This window comes from Lepidothrix coronata, unplaced genomic scaffold (assembly GCF_001604755.1).
Source record: "Lepidothrix coronata isolate B3197 unplaced genomic scaffold, Lepidothrix_coronata-1.0 Scaffold184, whole genome shotgun sequence".
Classification (NCBI taxonomy): Eukaryota; Metazoa; Chordata; class Aves; order Passeriformes; family Pipridae; genus Lepidothrix; species Lepidothrix coronata.
The window spans coordinates 1,172,750-1,192,646 of record NW_016690364.1 but is presented as its reverse complement, the minus strand read 5'-3'; the positions used below and the strand labels follow the sequence as shown (position 1 = coordinate 1,192,646).

Genomic DNA, 19,897 nt, shown 5'->3' with positions numbered 1-19,897 from the left:
ATCACCTCAAAAGTTCCAGCACTGTGGGAAATTTACATTACATGGCCTGAAAACACAGGCACTTGGGGATAAAAGCTTTTTATTTTTTTTTGCACGGTCAAGAAATTTGATTTATTCCTTTCAAACAGGGACTTGATCTGTGCCAGACAGAACATCTAGAAATAAAATGGGCAGCTCCACAAACTCAAGCAAGGTTTTTCCCATTTGTTTTTAGTTCAGCATCCAAAAGTCAATGCATCTGCACACCAAAAGAAGATCCAGGAAGTAATGGGGAGGTCTCTTCTACTTCATCTTAGTAATCTTTTAGCATAAAACTATAGACAGCCTCCAACCACTGCAAATCGAAAGCAGGGAGGTGTTCTCTGAACAATGACCTTTGCATTCAGTTACAATCACCCTTGTCCCAGCATGGTTCAACAGAACAGGCTGATATTCTTTGTGCAGAGTAATTTTTTTAGAACATATTATTTCTCTTACATAATTTCAATAATGTGTGCATAAATTTAAACAGGACTGGACTACTAAGGTAATTAAAAAAAAAAAAAGGCAACCCTAACAGCAGTCATTTCAAACTTAAACAACAAAGACATGTTTTGAGATAAAGAGCTGAACAGAGTTTTAAATATCCCAAGAAACTGGAGCATTAAAGGGCACAGTTTGCCTGTAAAAAAAAAAAAAAAAGAAAAGTCATTCTCTTTTCCATCACTCTACTTCTGCTTTAGTTTATACTTCTTAGGGTAGTTCTTGGCAAATTGCTTTTGTACTTCTTCCTGTCTCTTTCTAAGTTTAAGCGTGTTCACCAGGTCTAAGGTTTTTTTCAGTTCACTTACAGGCTTGGTTACAAAGCCATGATATTTCCTTTTTGGAACAAACTCCAGAGCCTTCTTCCAGTCGGCAGTATCTTTCAAGGTTAATAAAATATTCACCATTTGATCCAGTGTAAGATTTTTGCCACCAGTATTCCAAAGCAAGTATTTATCCAGCGGAAGGGCTGCAGTCTCCAATCCCAGTCGCTTCGCCCGTGCTAAAGAGACTCCTGTTTTTATGCTCTTGTCAACCATCGACCCGACAATATAGATTTTATCATGATCAAATGTTTTCATCACTTTGGGAGAATCAGCTGTCAGATAGATGAGCTTATCCTTTGGAAAGACTTCTGTGTAGCACTGCTCTGTCACAGTGATAAGCAGCTTGCCCCACGCCTCTTTATAATGCTTAAGAAATTCCCTATGGTAGAGGCTATCATCCTTGAAGTTACACAAGTGGATGTGGAATGGATCCACAGCCCTCCGATTGCAGCCTTCACTCTGGACCAACTGTTTCACTGTGTTTGCAACTTCTCGGACAGACATTTCTTTTTCGTAAGACATGTCAAATACCAGAGGCTGGCCAAAGATCATGGACTGAGCAGCCCTCCAGTTGTAGGCTTTATCCATAGTGCTGGCCCACAAAGATAAAAATGGACTCTTTTTGGTCTCATCCGTTTTTGAAGTTTGCTCTTGTGGTTCCAGCTTCCTTTCCCTTTTCTCTTCCATCTTTCTTTTGTCATTTTTCTTGTAAAGTTCTTTGAGATACAAAAACTTTAAATACTTCTTTTTGGCTGACTTGGAAGGACACTCCATAAACGTTTTTAGCTGTTCTTCACTGACATTTTCTGGAACTAATTTGCCAGCTAGTCTCCACATCTCCACAGTCTCACGTGCAGCAGCCAAACTGGAAAGCTCCTGAGGCTCAGAGACCGTCTCACTGACCTCTTCTTGCAACCCAGACTTCATTACCTTCTTCCACGCATCTAAATCTAGTTTTTCTGAGGGTTTGCATGAGTTGTCCTGCTTCAGACAAAGTGATAAACTCAGAGTTCTACTGAGTGGAAACAAATCCCTTTTCATCTCATGTTGTGCAGCAACTGGAAGGACAGAACTTCTTACTATTTTTTTCAGAAGCATATTAGCAGACTGCATACTTAGACATGTGCTGTGTTCAAACACTTATCTGCAAAACACCAATAAGAAGAAAAAACAACTCGTAAGAAATCACAAAGAAAACACACACTAATTTTTATTCTTAGTAACACAGACAATAGCTTAATTCTTGGAGAATACAAGAAATTCCTATTTCCACTATTACTTTTTTTACTGTTTCCTAAATAAAAACAGTATGTGTGGCACTGCTGCTTAAAACAGCTATACTTACTGCAATTCAAAATGTGGTCACACAACCTCCAAGTACTGTCCAAGATCTGTACCAAGTTTTCTGTACCATATGATGAGCAGGAGCCTTTTCAACCCAAGTCAGTGAAACGCTGCATGGACATCGGAAATATTTTTATACACCAAATTTATCTATGCTGTGAAAAGAGAAAGAAGAAATGGAAGAATAAGCAACCAGTATATGAAAGGGCCATCTTTTTTCTTTTTACTAAACTGCCCATTAAGTTGGTATTGGCACATAAAGCTAAGGAGATAAACCCCACAGCCCCATTAATTTCATATGCATTTGTATTTAAATGCGAAAGGTCTGCAGAAAAAAAACACCCAAGAATGTTTAATATTTTTTTTGTCCTATGCACACTACAGAACTAAAATCAGTGAAGTTTCAATGCTTGAGAAAACATGATTTGATCAAAACTAAGATTAGCTCAACATTTTGAAAACAAAATTCATGATCTCCCTAATAACCTAAAAATAATTTGATGTACAGAAGAACAAGTTAAATCTAATTTTGGGGTTATATATATGTACCTGCTCAGATGAGGCATAGAAAGAGCTGTGTATTAAGAAATGTGACATAACCTGGCCTGCTTTTACTATACAGTAACTGGTCAAACTGGTGACCAACTTCTCATTTACTACTGTTCTTAAGATAAAAGGAACAAAAACAAACAACCAACCTAACAATGTGAAAGTTGAGAAGTGTTACTATAGAGGTGTTCCTAATTTTACATTTCACCATTAAACCTAATGGCAAAAATAATAATCAAATAAGTATTTTGTCCACCTTGGAGAAATCAAGGGATAAGTTCCTCAATTAACTTATATTACTGGAGCTTCAATTAAATCAATATTTAAACATCAGATTTACACAATCAGAACACTTGGTGACAGCTTTTGATAAAGCCAAGTTACCTTCCAGTGTGTCCAACATTCACACTAACATCATTACTGCAAGACTCAATCTAAACCTCTTTAAAGAACTTAGATTTGTAAAAAACATAAACGTTTGTTTTTTTCTTTTTTTAGCATGGCTTCACCATAACTAATCTCAGGCACAGAAAGGGCCTTTACTGATACTTCAGACTCTGAATAACTCTTCTTACTTCCCCAGCACAGCTGCCCACACACGGAATCACAGCCTGGGACAGGTTGGAAGGGACCACTCCGGGTCATCTGGTCCAACCTCCCTGCTCAGGCAGGGTCATCCCAGAGCACCTAGCACAGGATTGTGTCCGGATAGTTCTGGAGTATCTCCAGTGAGGGAGACTCCACACCTCCTCTGGGCAACCTGTTCCAGCGCGTGGTCACTCACCCAGTAAAGAAGTTCCTCCTCATATCCAGGAGAAACTTCCTGTGCATCAGTTTCTGCCCACTGCCTTCTGTCCTATTACTTGGCATCACCGAGCAGAGCCTGGCTCCGTCCTCTCGGAACCCTTTCTTTAGATGTTTATTTACGTTAACGAGGCTGCCCGTAGGGGGACACGCCAGGCCAGGGCACGCAGTCACGCGGCTCTTTCGGAGCAGCACGGCCCGCTGCTGAACAACTCCTAAACCAGCCACGATCATCTGAGACATTACCTCCAGACCCCGCTGTGCCCTCTCCCCTCCCCAGGACACCGGCTCGCCCAGGTCCCCGCGCAGGGCGGGACCCACGGGCACCGCGGCCTCCGGGGCACCGAGAAACACCTGCCCGAGCTCCGGCCGCGCTCCCTCCCCGCCCGAGCTCCGTTGGGACAGGCCGGGCAGACCCCGGCGGCTCTGGGCGCACCCGGCGGTCACCGTGGGCGCCGGAGCCGCTCCGGCCACGCCGCCATCCCGGCTCACCTCGCGGCGCCGCTGCGCCTGCGCCCGGCGGGCCCGGCCCGATCGCGGTGCCGTGCCCCTGGCCTTCCGCCGTGCTCCGCGGCTGCGCGCCCACCGTTCCGGGCTCCCTTCGTCCCCACGGCGGGGCCTGCGGCGTGCGGTGATCCCAGCTTTTCCGTGTTCCATCCCGGGGGCGCGGTGGGGTCTTCATGCGGGACAGGGTCTGGCCCCGCCGCCACGCTGGTCTGGGACTGGGGCTGGGGCGTGAGGCAAACGCTGGAACCCGACGGGTTTGTCAGCTCGGCGTGGTGGTCTGTGATTTCTCTTCCTCTCTCCTTGTCTGCCCCCTCTCTCTCCCCCTCTCTCCCCGGTCTCTCTCTCTTTTTTTTTTTTCCCAACTTTTTTGATTTAATACCGCGGAGAAGTTTCGCTTATTTTTATCCCAGGTTGTTGTTGTTTGATGGTGCGTTGTTATGGTTTTCTGTTGTTTCCCTCTCCCCCCAGCTCTCAGGTGGGGATTTAACTGGAAGCGGTGATCTGTCGCGATGAGTTTTCTGCTGCCCAAACTGACCTCGAAGAGGGAAGTGGATCAGGCAATAAAAGGTGTGGCTGAGAAGGTTTTGGTTCTCCGTTTTGGAAGAGATAGTGATGCTGTTTGTCTGCAGCTCGATGATATTGTAAGAGTAATTTCTTTTTTTTTTTTTATGAACTCCACAAATACAGCTGTTGCATACAGGGGAATATCATATGTTGCTTTTGGCTAGTATGGTGCCTCATGAAAAACTTGTTGACAATTAAATGTAGAATGAAATTATACTATATTCATAAAAAGGTTTGAAAAGCAAGTAAATGTTTGTGTTATTATTGTGTTGGGTGTAAAAAGTGTTTGAGGTAGACAAGACATGATATTCTAGCCCTGCTTAAACTGATAAGACATATGAGAAATGGGCTTTATCAAGCTTGCCAGCCTCTTTTCCTCTTGTGTCTCAGTCCATTTGTCATGCACTTTTCTCACTCTTTTCAGCTTGCAAAAACAGCTCATGACCTAAGTAAAATGGCAGTCATTTACCTGGTGGATGTGAACAAGGTCCCAGTGTACACCCAGTATTTTGACATCAGTTACATTCCATCTACTGTGTTTTTCTTCAATGGACAACACATAAAGGTTGATTATGGGTGAGTCATCCTACGTGGCATTCTCTGTTATGTTTGTAAGAACAATCAGTCTTTCTCTGTTACCATGGGAAGGGAACGTGTAAAACCTATAATGTTGTTACCAGCATCTGCACTGAGAACTCTGTGGGAAGCCAGTAGAAAATAAAATAGAGAAGCATTTTGAAATATGATCTGATGCAATAAGTGGGTGTTGACTGTCAAATATGCCTGACTCTGCAAAAATAGTAAAAAAATGGTTAAAGTCTGAGATGTGACACTGCACCTGTTTGAGCTTTGGAGGTCCCAGTATATTCCTGGCTTGGTTGTGCCATTACAGGGTGTTCATTCTTTCAGCATGACCAGATCAGAATCCCTCGTGTCATTGTACATATTTTCATGTCTTTAGGTGTTTTTGCTGTGAACACTTTAACATTATAATTCTACCTTTATCTTATGCTTATATTTAGGTCTCCAGATCATACCAAATTTGTAGGAAGCTTCAAAACAAAGCAAGACTTTATAGATCTGATTGAAGTGATCTACCGTGGAGCAATGCGTGGAAAGCTCATTGTGAGAAGTCCTATTGATCCCAATAACATTCCTAAATACGACCTTCTCTACCAAGGAATTTAATGGGTTGACCTGAGGTAAAGAATTACAGAAATGGACGATGTTCTAGATCCTTTTTTCTTCACCTCTGACACGGTGGGACAGTTTTGAGTGTTTATGCTGAAGGATCATATTGGTCTCCTTCTGAAGACAGACATTCTGTCACCTCATGCTTTTCTCGTAAATAAAGCTTCATGTTCTTGCATAGAGTTTACACAAGTGACTGTTCTTTGAGTTTCATGCTGACCAGCCCCTATAGAACAGGCAGGTTGTGTGCATCCTCAACCTTCTGAAGTGAACCAAGGCACTGTAAAGTCTATTAGGTGTCTATTCTGTACCATTTTCATTCACATATAATGACAGTAAACCTTACTTTATTAGAAAAGCTGTCCTTGCCCTCAAGAGCATTCAACTAACTGTGCCTTTCCAGTGGAATTTTGCACTTTTACCCATGCTGGTAACAGGACAGAAGCTCCTTCCAACAGTATTAGAAATGACTGAAATCTGAATTGGATATAAACAAAAAAGGGGGGTTGATCTTGTTCTCGAGTATTACTGTTCAACAGTTTTTTTGACTGAGATGGGAACCTACTACTACACTTGCAGGAGAAGGTTTTGCCTTCCTTCAAAGCTCTTTTGCAGCCACTGAACACTTAATTCCCACAAGCAGAATTAACTGGTTTGTTTACATTCACTTTAAAGATTATTTGAACTTCTGCTTGTATACATTGCAAACCTTGAGTATGCACATTTAAAAACTGTTTCCCACCTCTGTGTAAAATTAAACAGCTGAGTGGAAACAGCAATCTCATTCTTTTGCATTAGTTTGGTAACTGCAGGCTGCTAGAGTATTGTATTTCTACAGCAGCTCATGTCCAGTGTTCTCACAGGCCTAGTTGGCTTTAAATGGAAATTACCTTAGCTCACTGTATCATGTTTGGGGCACACCAACTCTGACTGGAGGGAAGGTAGTAGTATGTAGTTCCCTGAAGTATTGTTCAACTTAACAGTAAATGTTTCAGGAAGGAAGGTGGATGTTCTGGCTCTTGAAAGATTTTAAGCAATGTATGGTACATAGTGAGGAAGAAACAGATTGTTTACATGTTTTTTCTGTTCCAGATTTGTCCTTTTAATGAAGCTAGGCACTTAAGCAAGTGTTTTACTGCTAGCTTAGTCTGATTATAGAGCCATAACTGTAGAGTGTTTATTTTTAAAGATTATATACTTGAGTTGATATGCCTTAACATCTTTATTGTGTTCAACTTTAAATTTCACAGCTAGCCAAAGGGTTGTGGCTTAAGGCTTTCAATAATGCATTTCTTTCCTAATAGTTAACTTTAGTGTTTTTTTAATCAAAACCAAACAAATTAGCTTCAAACTTAAAACTCTAAGTTGCTCCACAGTGAAATGAAGGTTCTTAGGTGATTGAAAGGTGTAGAGGCAGTTATGAAAGGAAGAGACTACTATCAAGAACAAACCAGTGTGCCTTTATTTATTGGCTCTCTTCTTTGTGCTGCTTCTGGTTGCAATAGGTGAATGCCTAAAAGCTGTTACAGTTTTAGCTTTCAGGGAGCTCTTCAGGTACTTAAAGATGGCATGGAGACAGCAGGAGGGTGCTAAACCACACTTTTCCGTTCCAGCAGAGACAGTGGGACAATTTGTTCTCAAGAGAAAGTCCACAGTCTTATTTAGAGGTTTACTGTTTGACACCCACTCGCGGCAGCATTTCAGTATCCATTCCTGTATCTGTGGATTGTTCCTGGTCTGGTGCTGTGTGTTGTGCACAGAGTCAATGAAGGCCACGGAGAACACTTTATTCATCACCTCACATCTTCTCTGCACCAGCAGATCAACGAACACCAAGCCACCGTAGCCATGGGCAATGAAGGCCACATTCTTGGCTGCGCTCTTTGAAATGAAATGATCCCACACATACATGGTGTGCTCCTCAGGGCTGCTGCTGCCCCTCTTGGGGATCCACCAGACAGACTGTGTAAAAGTAACTGCTTCTTCCCTGGTAGAAAAGTGATGCTTTTCACTTCTCAGATCCACAAAGTTGTCATTGGGATTCAGTACAATCACTTCCCAGTGGCTTTGAAGGGCCATTTTGATGAATGGTATTTGTGTTCCGTGTCTCAGGCCATCCCTGACAATTGTCTTTTGCCCCCACTGTCCAGCACAGAAAACTCCACGGTCTTGAAGAAGTATAATGAGGCTAGAGGAACTTGTTAGTGCATTCTTGCTCATGAAAAAGAAACTTCTTGGTTCATCCTCTGTAGCATCAGTAGGAATATAAACCTTCTGTAGCATGCAGACCCTCTCCAGGAGCTCATAAACATACTGGGTAATAAAATGTCCCAGAACTTCATAGCGTTTATGATTCTGCTCAAATCTGCTCTTGTAATAATTGAAAACAAAGGACTCATTTGTATCCAGATGCCTCAGTTCCCCTTTTATATTGAAGTCATACTTCAGATCCTCTTGATACTCCGAACCCTCTATTAGTTTCCTCAGGCTGAGTTCGTGCTGTATTTGTAACCACTACAAATTAAGAGGACTATGTCAATGTGGCAACAGACCTCCATACAACACCTGCCTAACCCCCCCTCCAGCCTCTGTATTAGAATTCAGATTTAAAAGCAGTTACAAAGAAAATAGTTGTTGATCCAGACTCTCTCTTGGTGATGTGTAGTAAACCAGCTGCTTGTAAAATCTCTTAAGAGATTTCAGTTGCTAATTTCCAACAGCAGTAACATATCTGCCTTTATTATGCCTTGATTTCAGTTTGCTAGTTAAAGTTTGTAAGCTAGTTTGTTTATTTAAAGACCTTTTTAAGCTAGTTTGAACTAAAGGCCTTAAAGAGGAAGTTTGTGTACCTGCTTCATTGTTCATTTTAACAGCTCTTCTATCGTGCTGTGTCCTAGACATTATCTTGAAACTCTGCTGAGTTTCAAGGCTGCCTTTGAAGTACATGCATTGTCAGTTGGAAGTAGTCCCGAGTATCTTACTGGATCCTAAATTTTTAAAGAAAATCAAGCTGCACTTACTAAAGACTTCAACCTTCACATTGCTTGTGTACCAGCACACTCTCCATGTTCTACCTTCAAACTGCACTAGCACAGATAATGCATGTATGTGTCTGCTTTTTACTCATCACTCCGGTTATTCATTCAGCATTGCAAGCACTTGCCACATGGATAGGAATGGATGGCAGAATAAGCTAGCCACTGTGATCCAGGAACAGAAGAAAACAAAGTCCATGCAGGTTGGAAATATCATGAGGTTGGATTGAGGTCTCTAGTTTCAGATTATCTCCAGTGAATTATATAAGTTTATCATAACTTCCTATTTTCCTAATAACTCTTCAATCTACTCTGACTGTCAGTGGCTGTAGAATGCTAAACAGTGCATGACCTTTGGTGTTGTTAAAATCCTACCTCTTCAGGAGTTTTGTCCTGACACAGTAATTTTTTTTTTTAAATGTTTTACATTAAGTTATATTTGTCAAGTTATTTGGTACAAGCTACTCTATACCTTTAAGTTTTTCTTGCTGAACTAACAGAGGTTTTTAGAACACAGTAAGTCACCTTCTGTGTTAAAACTCACTATACCATCTGATAAAGCCAGGACTAGGACTAAAAGTGATCTGAATATTTCCATGTAAGCGACTTGAGTTGGAGCCCAATACTTTCAAGGAATGCAAGTTTCCCTGAGTAAACTGATTACCATATTGAAAATTATTCCTTAAACATCCAAATTTTAAAAAGTTTTTAGCTTTTCAACTTAACAACACCACATACATTTTCTTTTTGAGCAATCTCCATTGGGTTAATAATGTTAAGTCCTCTCTTCAGGATCATTCCTGTCTTCTGATTAATAGAGAGCAGGCTAGAAAATGGTACCTTCTTTTTTATCTCATGTAATCAGTACATATAGAAAAGGGGGGGGGAAATCAGATTCTAAGACACATAATCCATTTACTGTCTTGCCAGTTTCTCGGAAGGAAAGGAAAGGAAACAGCACAAAGAAATTGCAAGTGCACATGTTCATCTATGCTTTTTTCATTCTGCAGGAAGGCACGAAAGACACAAAGGAGATGGGAGAACAGTCTTTTTGCTATACTACTAACTATGGGTAATTCATAGAAAAGAGATCATATTTAGTAGGGAAGAAGCTATGCATATTCATGTTGTTGTCCCCAGGTGATGAAGTGGAAGAAAAATGGACATATTTTAAGGGAAGATGTCTATCGATAAAGGTGAAGCATTCTATAACAATTATGAATAGACAAATGCTAGTTCCTTACAGAGTGGCATGCTGTGGATCACTTCTCAGTCCCTTTCTCTCCCTAAAAGGCTGAAGACTAATTTCCCAACTTACTATGAGCAGGCAGTTACTATTCCCTTACTTCAGCTACTAACAACAACATTGCTTTTTCAGTTCCAAAACAAGGATATGTGATTCCAAATTAAACCCTGTGTATGTAATATTGAACATCTACTTTACAAAGCACTGTGAAAGGTTTCTGAAGATTTCAGGAGGCAGAAACACACACAAAAAAAAAAGTTTTACATGAGGTGTATGTATGACTTCCCTTCCTAAAATTGCCTTCAAGGTGTGAAATAAGAAGTTTTGAGGCAATTTATACTAGGTTATCACTTAAGAGTTTGCTTGAATAGCAGCTTAGAATCATATACTTATTAGTCCAGAGCCACAGTAATGCCATTTACAGAAAAAATAATCACTCTTTTCCTTCCTCCCACATTTCTGTTTGGATTGTAAAATACTTCAGCTGTAAATTCAGCTAGTGTTTGTTACAGCAATTGGCACATTCTAAACACTACTGCAGTGTAAGCACTACTCTTTAGGAGATCTGTAAAGATTTGGGATTTTTTTCTCTTTAAAACCACTTTATTAAAGCCCAACATTACCGTATGCTCTCCTGTAAAATCTGTCATCATCGTAGATGGAAATCTTTTTCTCTCTGTGAGTGTAGATAAGTCCTGTGCATGAAAGAAAATAAACCCATCATAGTTTCAGGTTTCATTACTTTATGTACTGGGGTGTATATCTGTAAAACAGGTGATAGGGCCACCAAAAGCACTCAAGATAATTCGGAGTTACAGGCTAACACCCTTCGTTTGTAATTTACACCTAAGTTAAAGCTAAAACCTCTTGAGTGTGAGACTAAACACTTGTCCGAACCAGTTTTGCTTCCCACTACCCAAGAGGACAAAACAGAAAGCTACACTCATAAAGCCTACAATTCTGAAGCTGCCCTGAAAAAAAAAACAACAGCAAAACCAAACTCCCCCCCCCAAAAAAAAAAAATTCCAACCAGTAAATCTTTGTCTCCTCTTGGCTGTTAGGAGGATTTCCAAGGCCATCGGCTGCAAAACCGTGGCCACAGCCGGGTTTATAAGGCAGCCGAGCCCTCCGGCAGGGGATTAACCCCCTGCTGGGGTCTGGCTGCCAGCTGAGGGAAACCTGGTTAGCAAGGGGAAACCTAAATCTGCCTCGGGGTGGGTTCTCGACTGCTTCTCTAAAAACAGTGAGGTTTTCTCCCACCAGCGGCTCAGCACCGAGATAAACTCCCGAAAGTTAAAGCCCGGAGCGGCTGAGGGGCAGCACCCCGGCGTGGGGCGAGCCCGGTGCCCGGCCCGGCCCCGCGGGGCGGGACGAGGCGGTGCCCGGCCCGGAAGTGCCCCGGGAAGCTGCGCAGGCGGCGGCGGGCCCGGGTAAACAGCGGCGGCCGCGGCGGTGAGTGCCGAGTGGGGCCGTCCGGTCCCAGCCCCTCGGCCGCTGGAGCGGGGAGTAAAGCGGGAGCACGGCTGGCAGGCAGCGCCCCGGCGGGCCCGGCACCGGCCGGGGTGTTTCAGGCGAGCGAGCGAGCGAAGCCGACGAGGCAGGGCGGGCGGACGGAGGGCACCGAGGGAGGGAGGGTGGCGGCGGCGGCGTTGTTGCTCCTCGGGAAGGAGGCTGAGGAGGGAGTGCGGAGAGGTGGAATTGCCGGCCTAGGCTCTCGGCACTTGTGCGTTTGTCACTGGGAAGCCCGTTCCTTTCCTAGCGGGAGGAGCCGGCGGTGCGGGGTCGGGGGCTGAAGGAAGCGGGGGTTGGAGATCGGGAGCTGAGGAAGGGGGGTTCGGGACCAGGAGCCAGGCCGGGTCCCGGCGGTGACAGCCCGGGAGGTCCCTTTGCCCGCCCGAGCTGTCAGGAGGCCGCCGCTTGTCGGCTTTCCCTCTTCGGAACAGTAGGCAGTAGTTTGGCTTTTCTTTTTTCTGTCAGTCTGTAGATGTTGCTGTTCCCCACGCTGGGGAACTTGGGCTTGTAAATTGAAAAAACCCGCTGAGGTGAATGAAAGTTCCTGAACTTGAAGGGCTTCTTAAGAGACTTAAAGCGTTATGCCAGAGTCATACGGAGTATTTATGAAGAGAACAAACACCTATGGATGCTGAAAGCTCTGAAGCTGTGTCCTTCCACTGATGAAGTTTATAGACTACCAGGAATACTTGAATATTATTTATTCTTGGAGCCCCTGTCCTGCAGTGTCACAGATCTCTTCTGTGACTCCTTTTCACTCTATAATCAAAGTTTTAAATGCTTATTGATTGTGTGCTTGGGGGGGGGCAGTTGATCATTAAATGGCTTCACTAAAGATAAATTCTTGTGACAATTTCTTTAATGGTTCTATCAGTGCTGACAATCCAGAGCCTTGCCCAAGCGTGTGTGTCTCTTGTATTATGGCTGTCAATTACTTTTTACTAAGGCTTGGAGTGACAGGACAAAGGACAATGGCCTTAAACTGAAAGAGGGTAGGTTGGACATGAGGAAGAAATTTTTTTGTGCTGAGGGAGGTGAGATGCTCGAGCGGGTTGCCCAGAGAAGCAGTGGATGCCTCATCCCTGGAAGTGTTCAAGGTCAGGTTGAATGGGCTTTGAGCAACCTGACCAAGTGAAAGGTATCCCTGCCTGTGGTAGGAGGGCTGGGGTAGTTGATCTTTTAAAAGTCCCTTCCAACCCAAGCCATTTTGTTAATGTGTTTTCTTTGTCCTAGTTTGCTCAAAAAAGATTTTCTTGTTCTTTCTTAGTACCTACTGCTGTGGTCCTGCTTCCCTCTTAATCAGTAAACCACAAATTTTTTGTTTATTTTGTTTCTTTTTCTTTTTCCAGTAGAGAAAATCATGTCGGGAAGAACATCATCTTCAAGTCATGCCAGTGTAAGTGTTGCTATAAATTACAACAATGTGCAACAATTTATTTTGAGGCTGTGGGTATCCTAGGGCATTCTGATGTGTTTGCATAACCAAATTCATTCTTGAGCATTCCAGCAAAAGCTGGACAGTTTTCTGTGGTAGCAACCAATACTAATGTCTGCTGTTGAACCTGTATTAATACATGATAGGCTTAGCATTTGATTACACATAAACAGGGTGTTTTCAGGGGCATTTTAAGACCTAGGCTAAAATACTAGAGTCAGTAGAGTGAGGTCAAGTAAGTAGAGCAGCTGCACAACTGTGTAATATTTGCTAGTGTTTATTTTTTCTAAAATATCTCTATTAGTAGTACTTTCTAGCAGTGGAAGTACTGGTGAAAACAAATGGTAGGCACAGGAACTGGTTTGATCTGGCAAGGTATGGACTATCTAGAGGTGTAGAAATAAGCTGTTTCCAGCACCTTGTTTATGCACTTTCTCTGACCCTTGTTCCTACAGGTGACTGTAGAGATTTAATTTGCACAGACCCAGGTTGCCTGGACAAACTGAATCGTTTATTGATTACAATCTTTGGTGTATATATGGGGTCTGGGGAAGGAGGGACAGGCATTCCATTTATAGCTGGGGTTAGGGGTCAGGGAAACACAGAGAGCTGTTTTTCATCAGACAGGAGAGCAGGCACTTCTTCATTACAGTTACAATGATTGATGATGCAAAGCAAGGCCATAAAGAGATTTACTACAGGGTTTAGAAGTCTGTTTGTTTATCTCAGATAATGCAAGAATTTCAGGGAGTGAAGGCAAACAATTCAAATTGCTTTTGTTTAAATCCCAAGACTTCTTGCTAAGATCTCTTATCTCTGCAGTGTCCTGAAGAATTTGCATTCCTACAGGTGACAACCTTCAGAAAAGTACTGCTGGTTTAGATGAGTGCGTATACACGTATATGTCTTGAGTTAGTCACCTTTTATTTGGGAAAAGGTGAGGCAACTGCATAGGTTGCATTTAGCATAGATTCAGAACCCTATTTACTTCTCAATTTTGTGCTTGTTTTGTAACTTAATTGTGGACACTGCAAACCAACATCTTCTTAATGAGTGTGAGCATTGAGAAGATGCTGTATGGTGAGCTGGAAATGTTGCTGATGAACGTATCTTGTGCTTTTTATCCTTTCTGTCAGTCTGTCTGCCTCTTCTTGTCTTCTGAGTCTGACCTTATCTGTTATTAATGTTATCTGTTATGTTATTACAGAGGTTATATGAACCTCTTCACCTTTAAGTGCATATTAAAATTCTAGATAACTCTGTGTACTTAGCAATCTCATAACAGAAATCTCCAGTCAGGCAGCTGGTGGAGTTCTGAAGTAAGAAATTTGTACCTGGCCATTAAAGTGCAGATCAGAAGAATGCATTCTGACTGATGAACATGTTTATAGGCCACTTTTAAAAGAAAACCAACCAAACAAATTTGAAACAGTCTACTTGTACAAGTCCTTGAGTAAGAAAATGTCTTGTTCAATACTTTTATGTTGATTGGAAAGGAAGGGAGGTACTTGTATGAGAAGTTGTTGCCTGTGCGTAACATTTATAATTTATCTTTTAAATTTATAATTTGAAGAATCTGTTATCAAAGGCATATTTGTTATTACAGCCTTTGACCAGCAAAAGCAGGCTGAGGTACTGATTACAAAAGAGTTTAATCTTTGTTTCAAAGAAGTGTAGAGAAGGAATAAGAGCACTCATGATTCAGACTGAAGGACTGAAGTATTATCTCATTATGGTGCAGCATGCTGCATTATGGTCTGTCTGAAGGACTGCCTACTGAGCTAATGGATGTAGTTGATGTATTAATTATTAAGTTGTTAGCTCTGCTGTTCTAGAACCCTTGCTTGTAATTTCATGGTACAACATGGGGCACCTGGTGGCTTGCAAATCAAGTACACTTGACAGCAGCCATCATATGGAGTGGCTTCAGCTTTTTCCTGGCTGAGATAGACTCAGTTATGTGAAAGATGTAAGTTTTGCGTTCCCTCTCTGATTCATTCTCATCTGGTTGTATTTGCAATGTCAGGTTTTGCTTCTCAGGATGCCTAGAGAAAAGGCAATGCTTGCACTTTTATTCTTTCAGTTGATATTATTTTAACTGGTTTAATTAACTGATAGGAACTGCTGTCCTATTTCCTTGTCTTGATGAACTAGTAAGAATTTAGTTTGATAATTTTTTGTTTGAATTTCAGTAAACAAACCTTATTTCCTACATATTTTTTCCTAAATAGGCAAATTTCCATGGACTGCTGTTTTCTCTGACAGTAATTACTTTCCAAATGCTGGTTCCATTTCTGCAAAGGTTAGCAATGACAATAGGTTATACCACTTTCAGTACATTGTAGTCTGTTGATGCTAAATTATCATACCAAATGCTAGTACTATTGTAAGATGTAATTGTTCTTCATCCTGAATTTTTTGTTTAGTGAGAGCAAACCTGGTGTGAGTCATGATATTCAGCTATTTTCTTTGTTCTTTATCGGTCTCTAAGCTGAAACAACTTAACTGGAGTGGAAACAAATCAGAGTGAACTAAGAAAACTGTCAGTACATTGGTTGTCACCTTTTAGGCACGTGTTCTAAGTTGTGAAGTTAATAAAATAGGAAGAGCTTGTTCAGATGGTTCATGTGTTAAAACTAGCTCCTCACGAGGTATGACTCATTATTTGGGATCAATTCCTCCTCAATGAGGAATGCATTTAAACTAAAGTCACACATCAGTGCTTCCCTTATGGCTTAGTTTTGCCTGACAGTTAAGAAAACTTTGTACATGGCAGTATGCCAGCTCATAGCAACAGGGCTGGTTAATTAAACCAGTTAAAATAATTTAGTTTTATCGTGTGTGTAACATCATCTATTTTCAGTTTCGTATACCAAAGAAGAAAACAAACACCGAATCAGAGGCTGTCCAAGTTCAGTCCCCTTTGGCAAGGCTCCCAGGCTCCCACCATTGGGACTACCCTTTAAAAGAGGTAAAGAGAAGTTCTTCAGAGTGTTAAGTGTGTAAGAGATTGTTACATGAGGTTTTGGTTCTGTTTTGGATGCTGGCTTTTTTAATACCAAGTGCTACCTTGGAGAGAAACAGGTGTGTAGGTCTGAAATCTGCCTGCAGGCATACATTTACAGAAATGGAAGTCTTAGTGCCATGTTTCCAGCCTAAATCATTGAAAAGCAGAGTTGGTCTTCAGGTGTAGTTTGAAGCTGTCTTAAAAGTCTTTAATTTAAAGATAAATATAATATTTTTTTTAGTTGTCTTCTGATTTCTGAACTTTAAGTTATATTCAGATCACATAGTAAACTTTTTGTTATGATATGGAAATAACTTTTACGTTGAGTTTTCAGATAATTATTGTTTATATCTTAGAGCTTAAGAGAATAAATTAAGTGCTGTATCACTTTTGACAGAATTTTAGGTGCTAATACAGAAATAAATGCCATAAGTACTCTTACAGTCTTTTAGTGTTAATACAGTTATCATAAATTATTGTCTTGACCATCTCAGTCACATATAGAAGCAAATATTTACCTCTATAAATCTGTTCCAAATTCAATGAACGCTTTTAAAATGCCAAATGTTGGAAACATATTTTGCTACTCTTATCTCCTTCAGCTCAGCATCGAGAGTTTGTTGTAGGTTTTAGTGCTTTCAGAATCATGAGGCAGGACAAACAGGCTTCTCCTCAGAGGAATTTTAAAAGCTTGGTGGGGGTAGTTAGGAATTTTTTTGTGATAATGTCCCCTAGGTCTCTTGGTAGGCCAGGTCGTTTCAGCACACTGCAATAGAGACTCATGGTGGGGTTGTATTCTATACTGTTAATTCTTTGAGTGATCAGAGCATCCAGTAACAGCCAGGTTCTGAAATTGGAGGTAATGTCTCCTGTGGTTACAAGCAGCAGCCTCTTGGGCAGATCCAGACAGCACTTGCATGGAATTCTTTCTGTCTTTCTCTCTGCCTCTGCAAAAACAGTGATTACACTGGATGAATGGAAAAGTACTTTTTTTTGTTTGTTACTTCCTGTGTGTTGTCTAATTTTCCATTTTTTTATTTTTCCTACCTGTGTCTATATATTTTAGACTTTTCCATGTGGTAAAGGGTTTTGTGTGCTTTAAATGCTGACTAGTTTTTATGTTCTACTTTAAAAGAAAAGCTTGCTCTGATGTATCAGAATTTGGTCTGTGTTGTTTGAGGAACTTTGTGCCGCTTTAAGTGATTTGGATGTATAGGTCTCTACCATGCATGAACACCAGTGATAAGAGGTGAAATAGATGATGTTTGAAGGCAGGAAGAGGGCAGAGCACCTTCAAGGCAATTTCTTGCTGCCAGATTTTTCAGTAATGGGGTTATTTTTCATTAGAGTTAGTCCCTTACGGTAGGGAGAAGGTAATTTGGGGTGCACATTCCAGACTTGCACTAAAGTTTGTAAAATGTGTGGGCAGGAATTTTTCAGATGCCCTTTTACACCACAATTAGACAGAAAGGAAGATGTTTGCTTTCAGCCTGACTGGCATAATTTCCCAGCATCTCTTTGGTTTATTATATTTTACATTTAAAAAAAAACAAGGAGAGATTAGCGGGAGGCAATGGCAGAGGGAGGTAGGTTTGGGGAATTGCAGCAATAACTATGTTTTGGTGCAGCTTCATTTATTTAATTTGAAAATATAAGTGCTTTCTGGGAAGGTAAGAAAATCTGGAAAAAAATGAAGTCTTGCTGTTAAAAATTTTTCCACCTCAGTACCAAACCTTCAAATTTCTTTTCCTTCTCAGAATTTTATATCTTTCTGTGGAATATAATTGGGTTAAATATATGGAATTAAAGAAAGTAGAGGCTGTCTTGTGTATTTGTGATCATGTAAAACAGGCCTAATATTTAAATCCCTGTTTGTGATAATCCTTTAAACAGGGAAACAATTGAATTTTCTTGTATTGTCACATTTTTTAGGAGAATTAAGTTCCATTCAAGATCAGGTGGTATGTGGATACTTTAAATGAAGCAGATTCATTCTTTTCAAAATTGTTATATGTGCTCTTTGTGGCTCTGCTCTATGTGATCTGTTACATTGTTTCTGTGTCTGGCATTGTTCCATTTTTTCCATTTTTCTAATGTTATCCATTATGACATATTTATGATGAAATCTGAATCTTGAAACCTGCCAATTTTATTTGTTTTGTTTCAGTGGAGATTAAGTGCCAACTACAGAAAGCCTTCCACAAAAGGAAGAAGGCAAAAGGACCGTGACAGACACAGCTCTAATGAGGAAGAATCAGTTGGGTAAGAATTCACCTTAAAATTAGTTCCTCTGTTCGTATATTCAGAGTTTTGCAGTCTGTCTTGAAGATGGGCATCTCAGGTCTCTGGCTAGTTTTTTGTGTCATGCAGAGGTGGTTTTCAAGCTGTTGGGTAGCTCACCTTCAGAGAATCCTGCTTCAGTGATCTCATGGCAGTCGTAACTTTTTCTTTGTTTTAACACAGCACAAGACTGTGACATTTGAATGGGAGTGCAGCACTTATTAGAGGAATTACTGCTTATTGACCTGCTTGGAATCCTGAAGGGTGTTTGTTGCTCTCTAAGTGCAAATTGTCATTCTAGCTCTAGATATTTTAGGTATTTAGGTATTTAAGAAGCTTCCCAGATTATCTTTTGCTTAGCCTTTTTTGCCTTGTTGTCCACACTCATTAACCTAGCTTTATCAACTCTTAAAAACAATTAAAAAACCCCTTAAGCAATATGGTGATTAGTAGGGGAAGGCAGTAAAAAAACTAGAGCTTTTTCACCTCTATGTTATTGTCAAGACACCTAAGTAAATAATTAAGACAGCTGATGTGTCGCTTCTTTATGCTCTGTTGACAAGAGCAAATATCTTTGTTTCTTTGAGATTATGGCAAATAATTTAAAGTTGTCTTCTGAGAAGCTGTCAGATAGATAATTGTTTATCCAAGAAAATTTTGAAGCTGTAAGTGCTTTAGTTGACAAATAGAAATGAAAATGTAGAACTAGATTTATTAGAGGCAGCTAGGAAACAAAATGACTTTGTGATGAAATGAATTATTGTTTGTCTTAATGAAGCAATTATTATTCCACAAATCATTCAGTTCTAAATAAATGAGTAAGCATTCTCTGCCCTGTTTTCTGACTGCGACTAAACTTGGCCATAAGTGGTTTCTTGTCAGGAGATGTGGTTAAAGACCAAGTGCACAGGTAATGAAAATGCTTAATGACACTGCTGAGTTATGTGGTTTTGTGACCTATGAGTAGTCATTGTTTAGCCTGGTCTGTATATTCAGAATGCTTCAAAGTGTTGCAGGGAAGAGCTGAACTTATAAAAGATGCTGAATTTATTTTTTCATAACTCCTCAGAGACATAGCTGTGAGTTTACATGGATTTACCTCAAAATGCTTGTGTCAGTAACTTTAACTGAGGGAGCAGCTCACAGGGTCAGCCTGGGAGAATTAGCTGTGTTAATTGCAGTTTTCTGAATTTCATTTATGTTGATATCTGATGTCAGTCTCTAAAGGTCTTTCAGTAAACTTTGAACTGATCTTTCAACATTGAGGAGGTGGGGTTTTTTTTAAAGCTACCTTTGGATCTGTTACATATCAAAATAAACATATGTAACAGAAAATTAACATATGTGAGAGACTTTCAAATAGCATTTGTAGGTGTTCCATAATTTTTACCAAAATCTTACCAGCATGTTAGTGAGAAATGATTTAGACTATAAAGAGACAGCAAATATTCAGATATTAAACAAGTACATTTTTCACTTCCGCAAAAAACGATGTGTGTCTAGAGACTAGCTGGAGGTTCTCTGTAAAATTTACTGTCTGCAGTGAAGCTTGTACTTAGTATTCCATCTGGGTAT

The 19,897-nt window shown here is 40.8% G+C and overlaps 4 protein-coding genes across 22 annotated transcripts in view; 2 read left to right on the top strand and 2 right to left on the bottom strand.

Moving 5' to 3' along the window:
• Positions 1-189: 189 nt before the first annotated feature.
• TRMT10C (tRNA methyltransferase 10C, mitochondrial RNase P subunit) lies at positions 190-4,073 on the bottom strand. 3 transcript variants are annotated; one of them, XM_017830882.1, is made up of 3 exons: positions 4,038-4,073; positions 2,194-2,347; positions 190-1,992 (listed from the first exon to the last, which is right to left on the bottom strand). In XM_017830882.1, exon 3 carries the CDS (start codon positions 1,959-1,961, stop codon positions 708-710), a length of 1,254 nt encoding a protein of 417 aa, XP_017686371.1. In that variant the 5' UTR covers positions 1,962-1,992; positions 2,194-2,347; positions 4,038-4,073; the 3' UTR covers positions 190-707. The 3 variants fall into 3 exon arrangements, with proteins under 3 accessions (XP_017686371.1, XP_017686369.1, XP_017686370.1); XM_017830880.1 differs by lacking the exon at positions 4,038-4,073 and adding an exon at positions 3,982-4,029; XM_017830881.1 differs by lacking the exon at positions 4,038-4,073 and adding an exon at positions 3,526-3,774.
• Positions 4,062-5,994, top strand: TXNL4B (thioredoxin like 4B). Of its 5 annotated transcripts, none has more exons than XM_017830883.1 (4): positions 4,062-4,176; positions 4,521-4,693; positions 5,041-5,192; positions 5,639-5,994. In XM_017830883.1, exons 2-4 carry the CDS (start codon positions 4,562-4,564, stop codon positions 5,802-5,804), a joined length of 450 nt encoding a protein of 149 aa, XP_017686372.1. In that variant the 5' UTR covers positions 4,062-4,176; positions 4,521-4,561; the 3' UTR covers positions 5,805-5,994. The 5 variants fall into 5 exon arrangements, with proteins under 5 accessions (XP_017686372.1, XP_017686374.1, XP_017686373.1 ...); XM_017830885.1 differs by having other exon boundaries at positions 4,068-4,171; XM_017830884.1 differs by lacking the exon at positions 4,062-4,176 and adding an exon at positions 4,200-4,327.
• Positions 5,995-6,912: 918 nt separating this feature from the next.
• LOC108505146 (putative protein FAM172B) lies at positions 6,913-11,451 on the bottom strand. 5 transcript variants are annotated; one of them, XM_017830871.1, is made up of 4 exons: positions 11,119-11,450; positions 10,712-10,783; positions 8,657-8,794; positions 6,913-8,321 (listed from the first exon to the last, which is right to left on the bottom strand). In XM_017830871.1, the coding sequence occupies exons 3-4, from the start codon at positions 8,663-8,665 to the stop codon at positions 7,269-7,271; spliced, it is 1,062 nt and encodes a 353-aa protein (XP_017686360.1). In that variant the 5' UTR covers positions 8,666-8,794; positions 10,712-10,783; positions 11,119-11,450; the 3' UTR covers positions 6,913-7,268. The 5 variants fall into 5 exon arrangements, with proteins under 5 accessions (XP_017686360.1, XP_017686363.1, XP_017686362.1 ...); XM_017830874.1 differs by having other exon boundaries at positions 11,363-11,380; XM_017830873.1 differs by having other exon boundaries at positions 11,349-11,371.
• Positions 11,452-11,489: 38 nt separating this feature from the next.
• The window catches only part of SENP7 (SUMO1/sentrin specific peptidase 7), a 37,357-nt gene continuing 28,949 nt past the window's right edge, over positions 11,490-19,897 (top strand). Inside the window, exons 1-4 of one of the 9 annotated variants that reach the window (XM_017830862.1) lie at positions 11,490-11,540; positions 12,950-12,996; positions 15,899-16,006; positions 18,210-18,304. In XM_017830862.1, the coding sequence (XP_017686351.1) occupies positions 12,961-12,996; positions 15,899-16,006; positions 18,210-18,304 (239 nt within the window). In that variant the 5' untranslated portion in view covers positions 11,490-11,540; positions 12,950-12,960. Of the gene's footprint in view, positions 11,541-11,561; positions 11,660-12,949; positions 12,997-13,888; positions 13,973-15,266; positions 15,338-15,898; positions 16,007-18,209; positions 18,305-19,897 lie in introns of those variants that run through there. The other 8 variants (XM_017830863.1, XM_017830861.1, XM_017830860.1 and 5 more) reach the window with 8 other exon arrangements.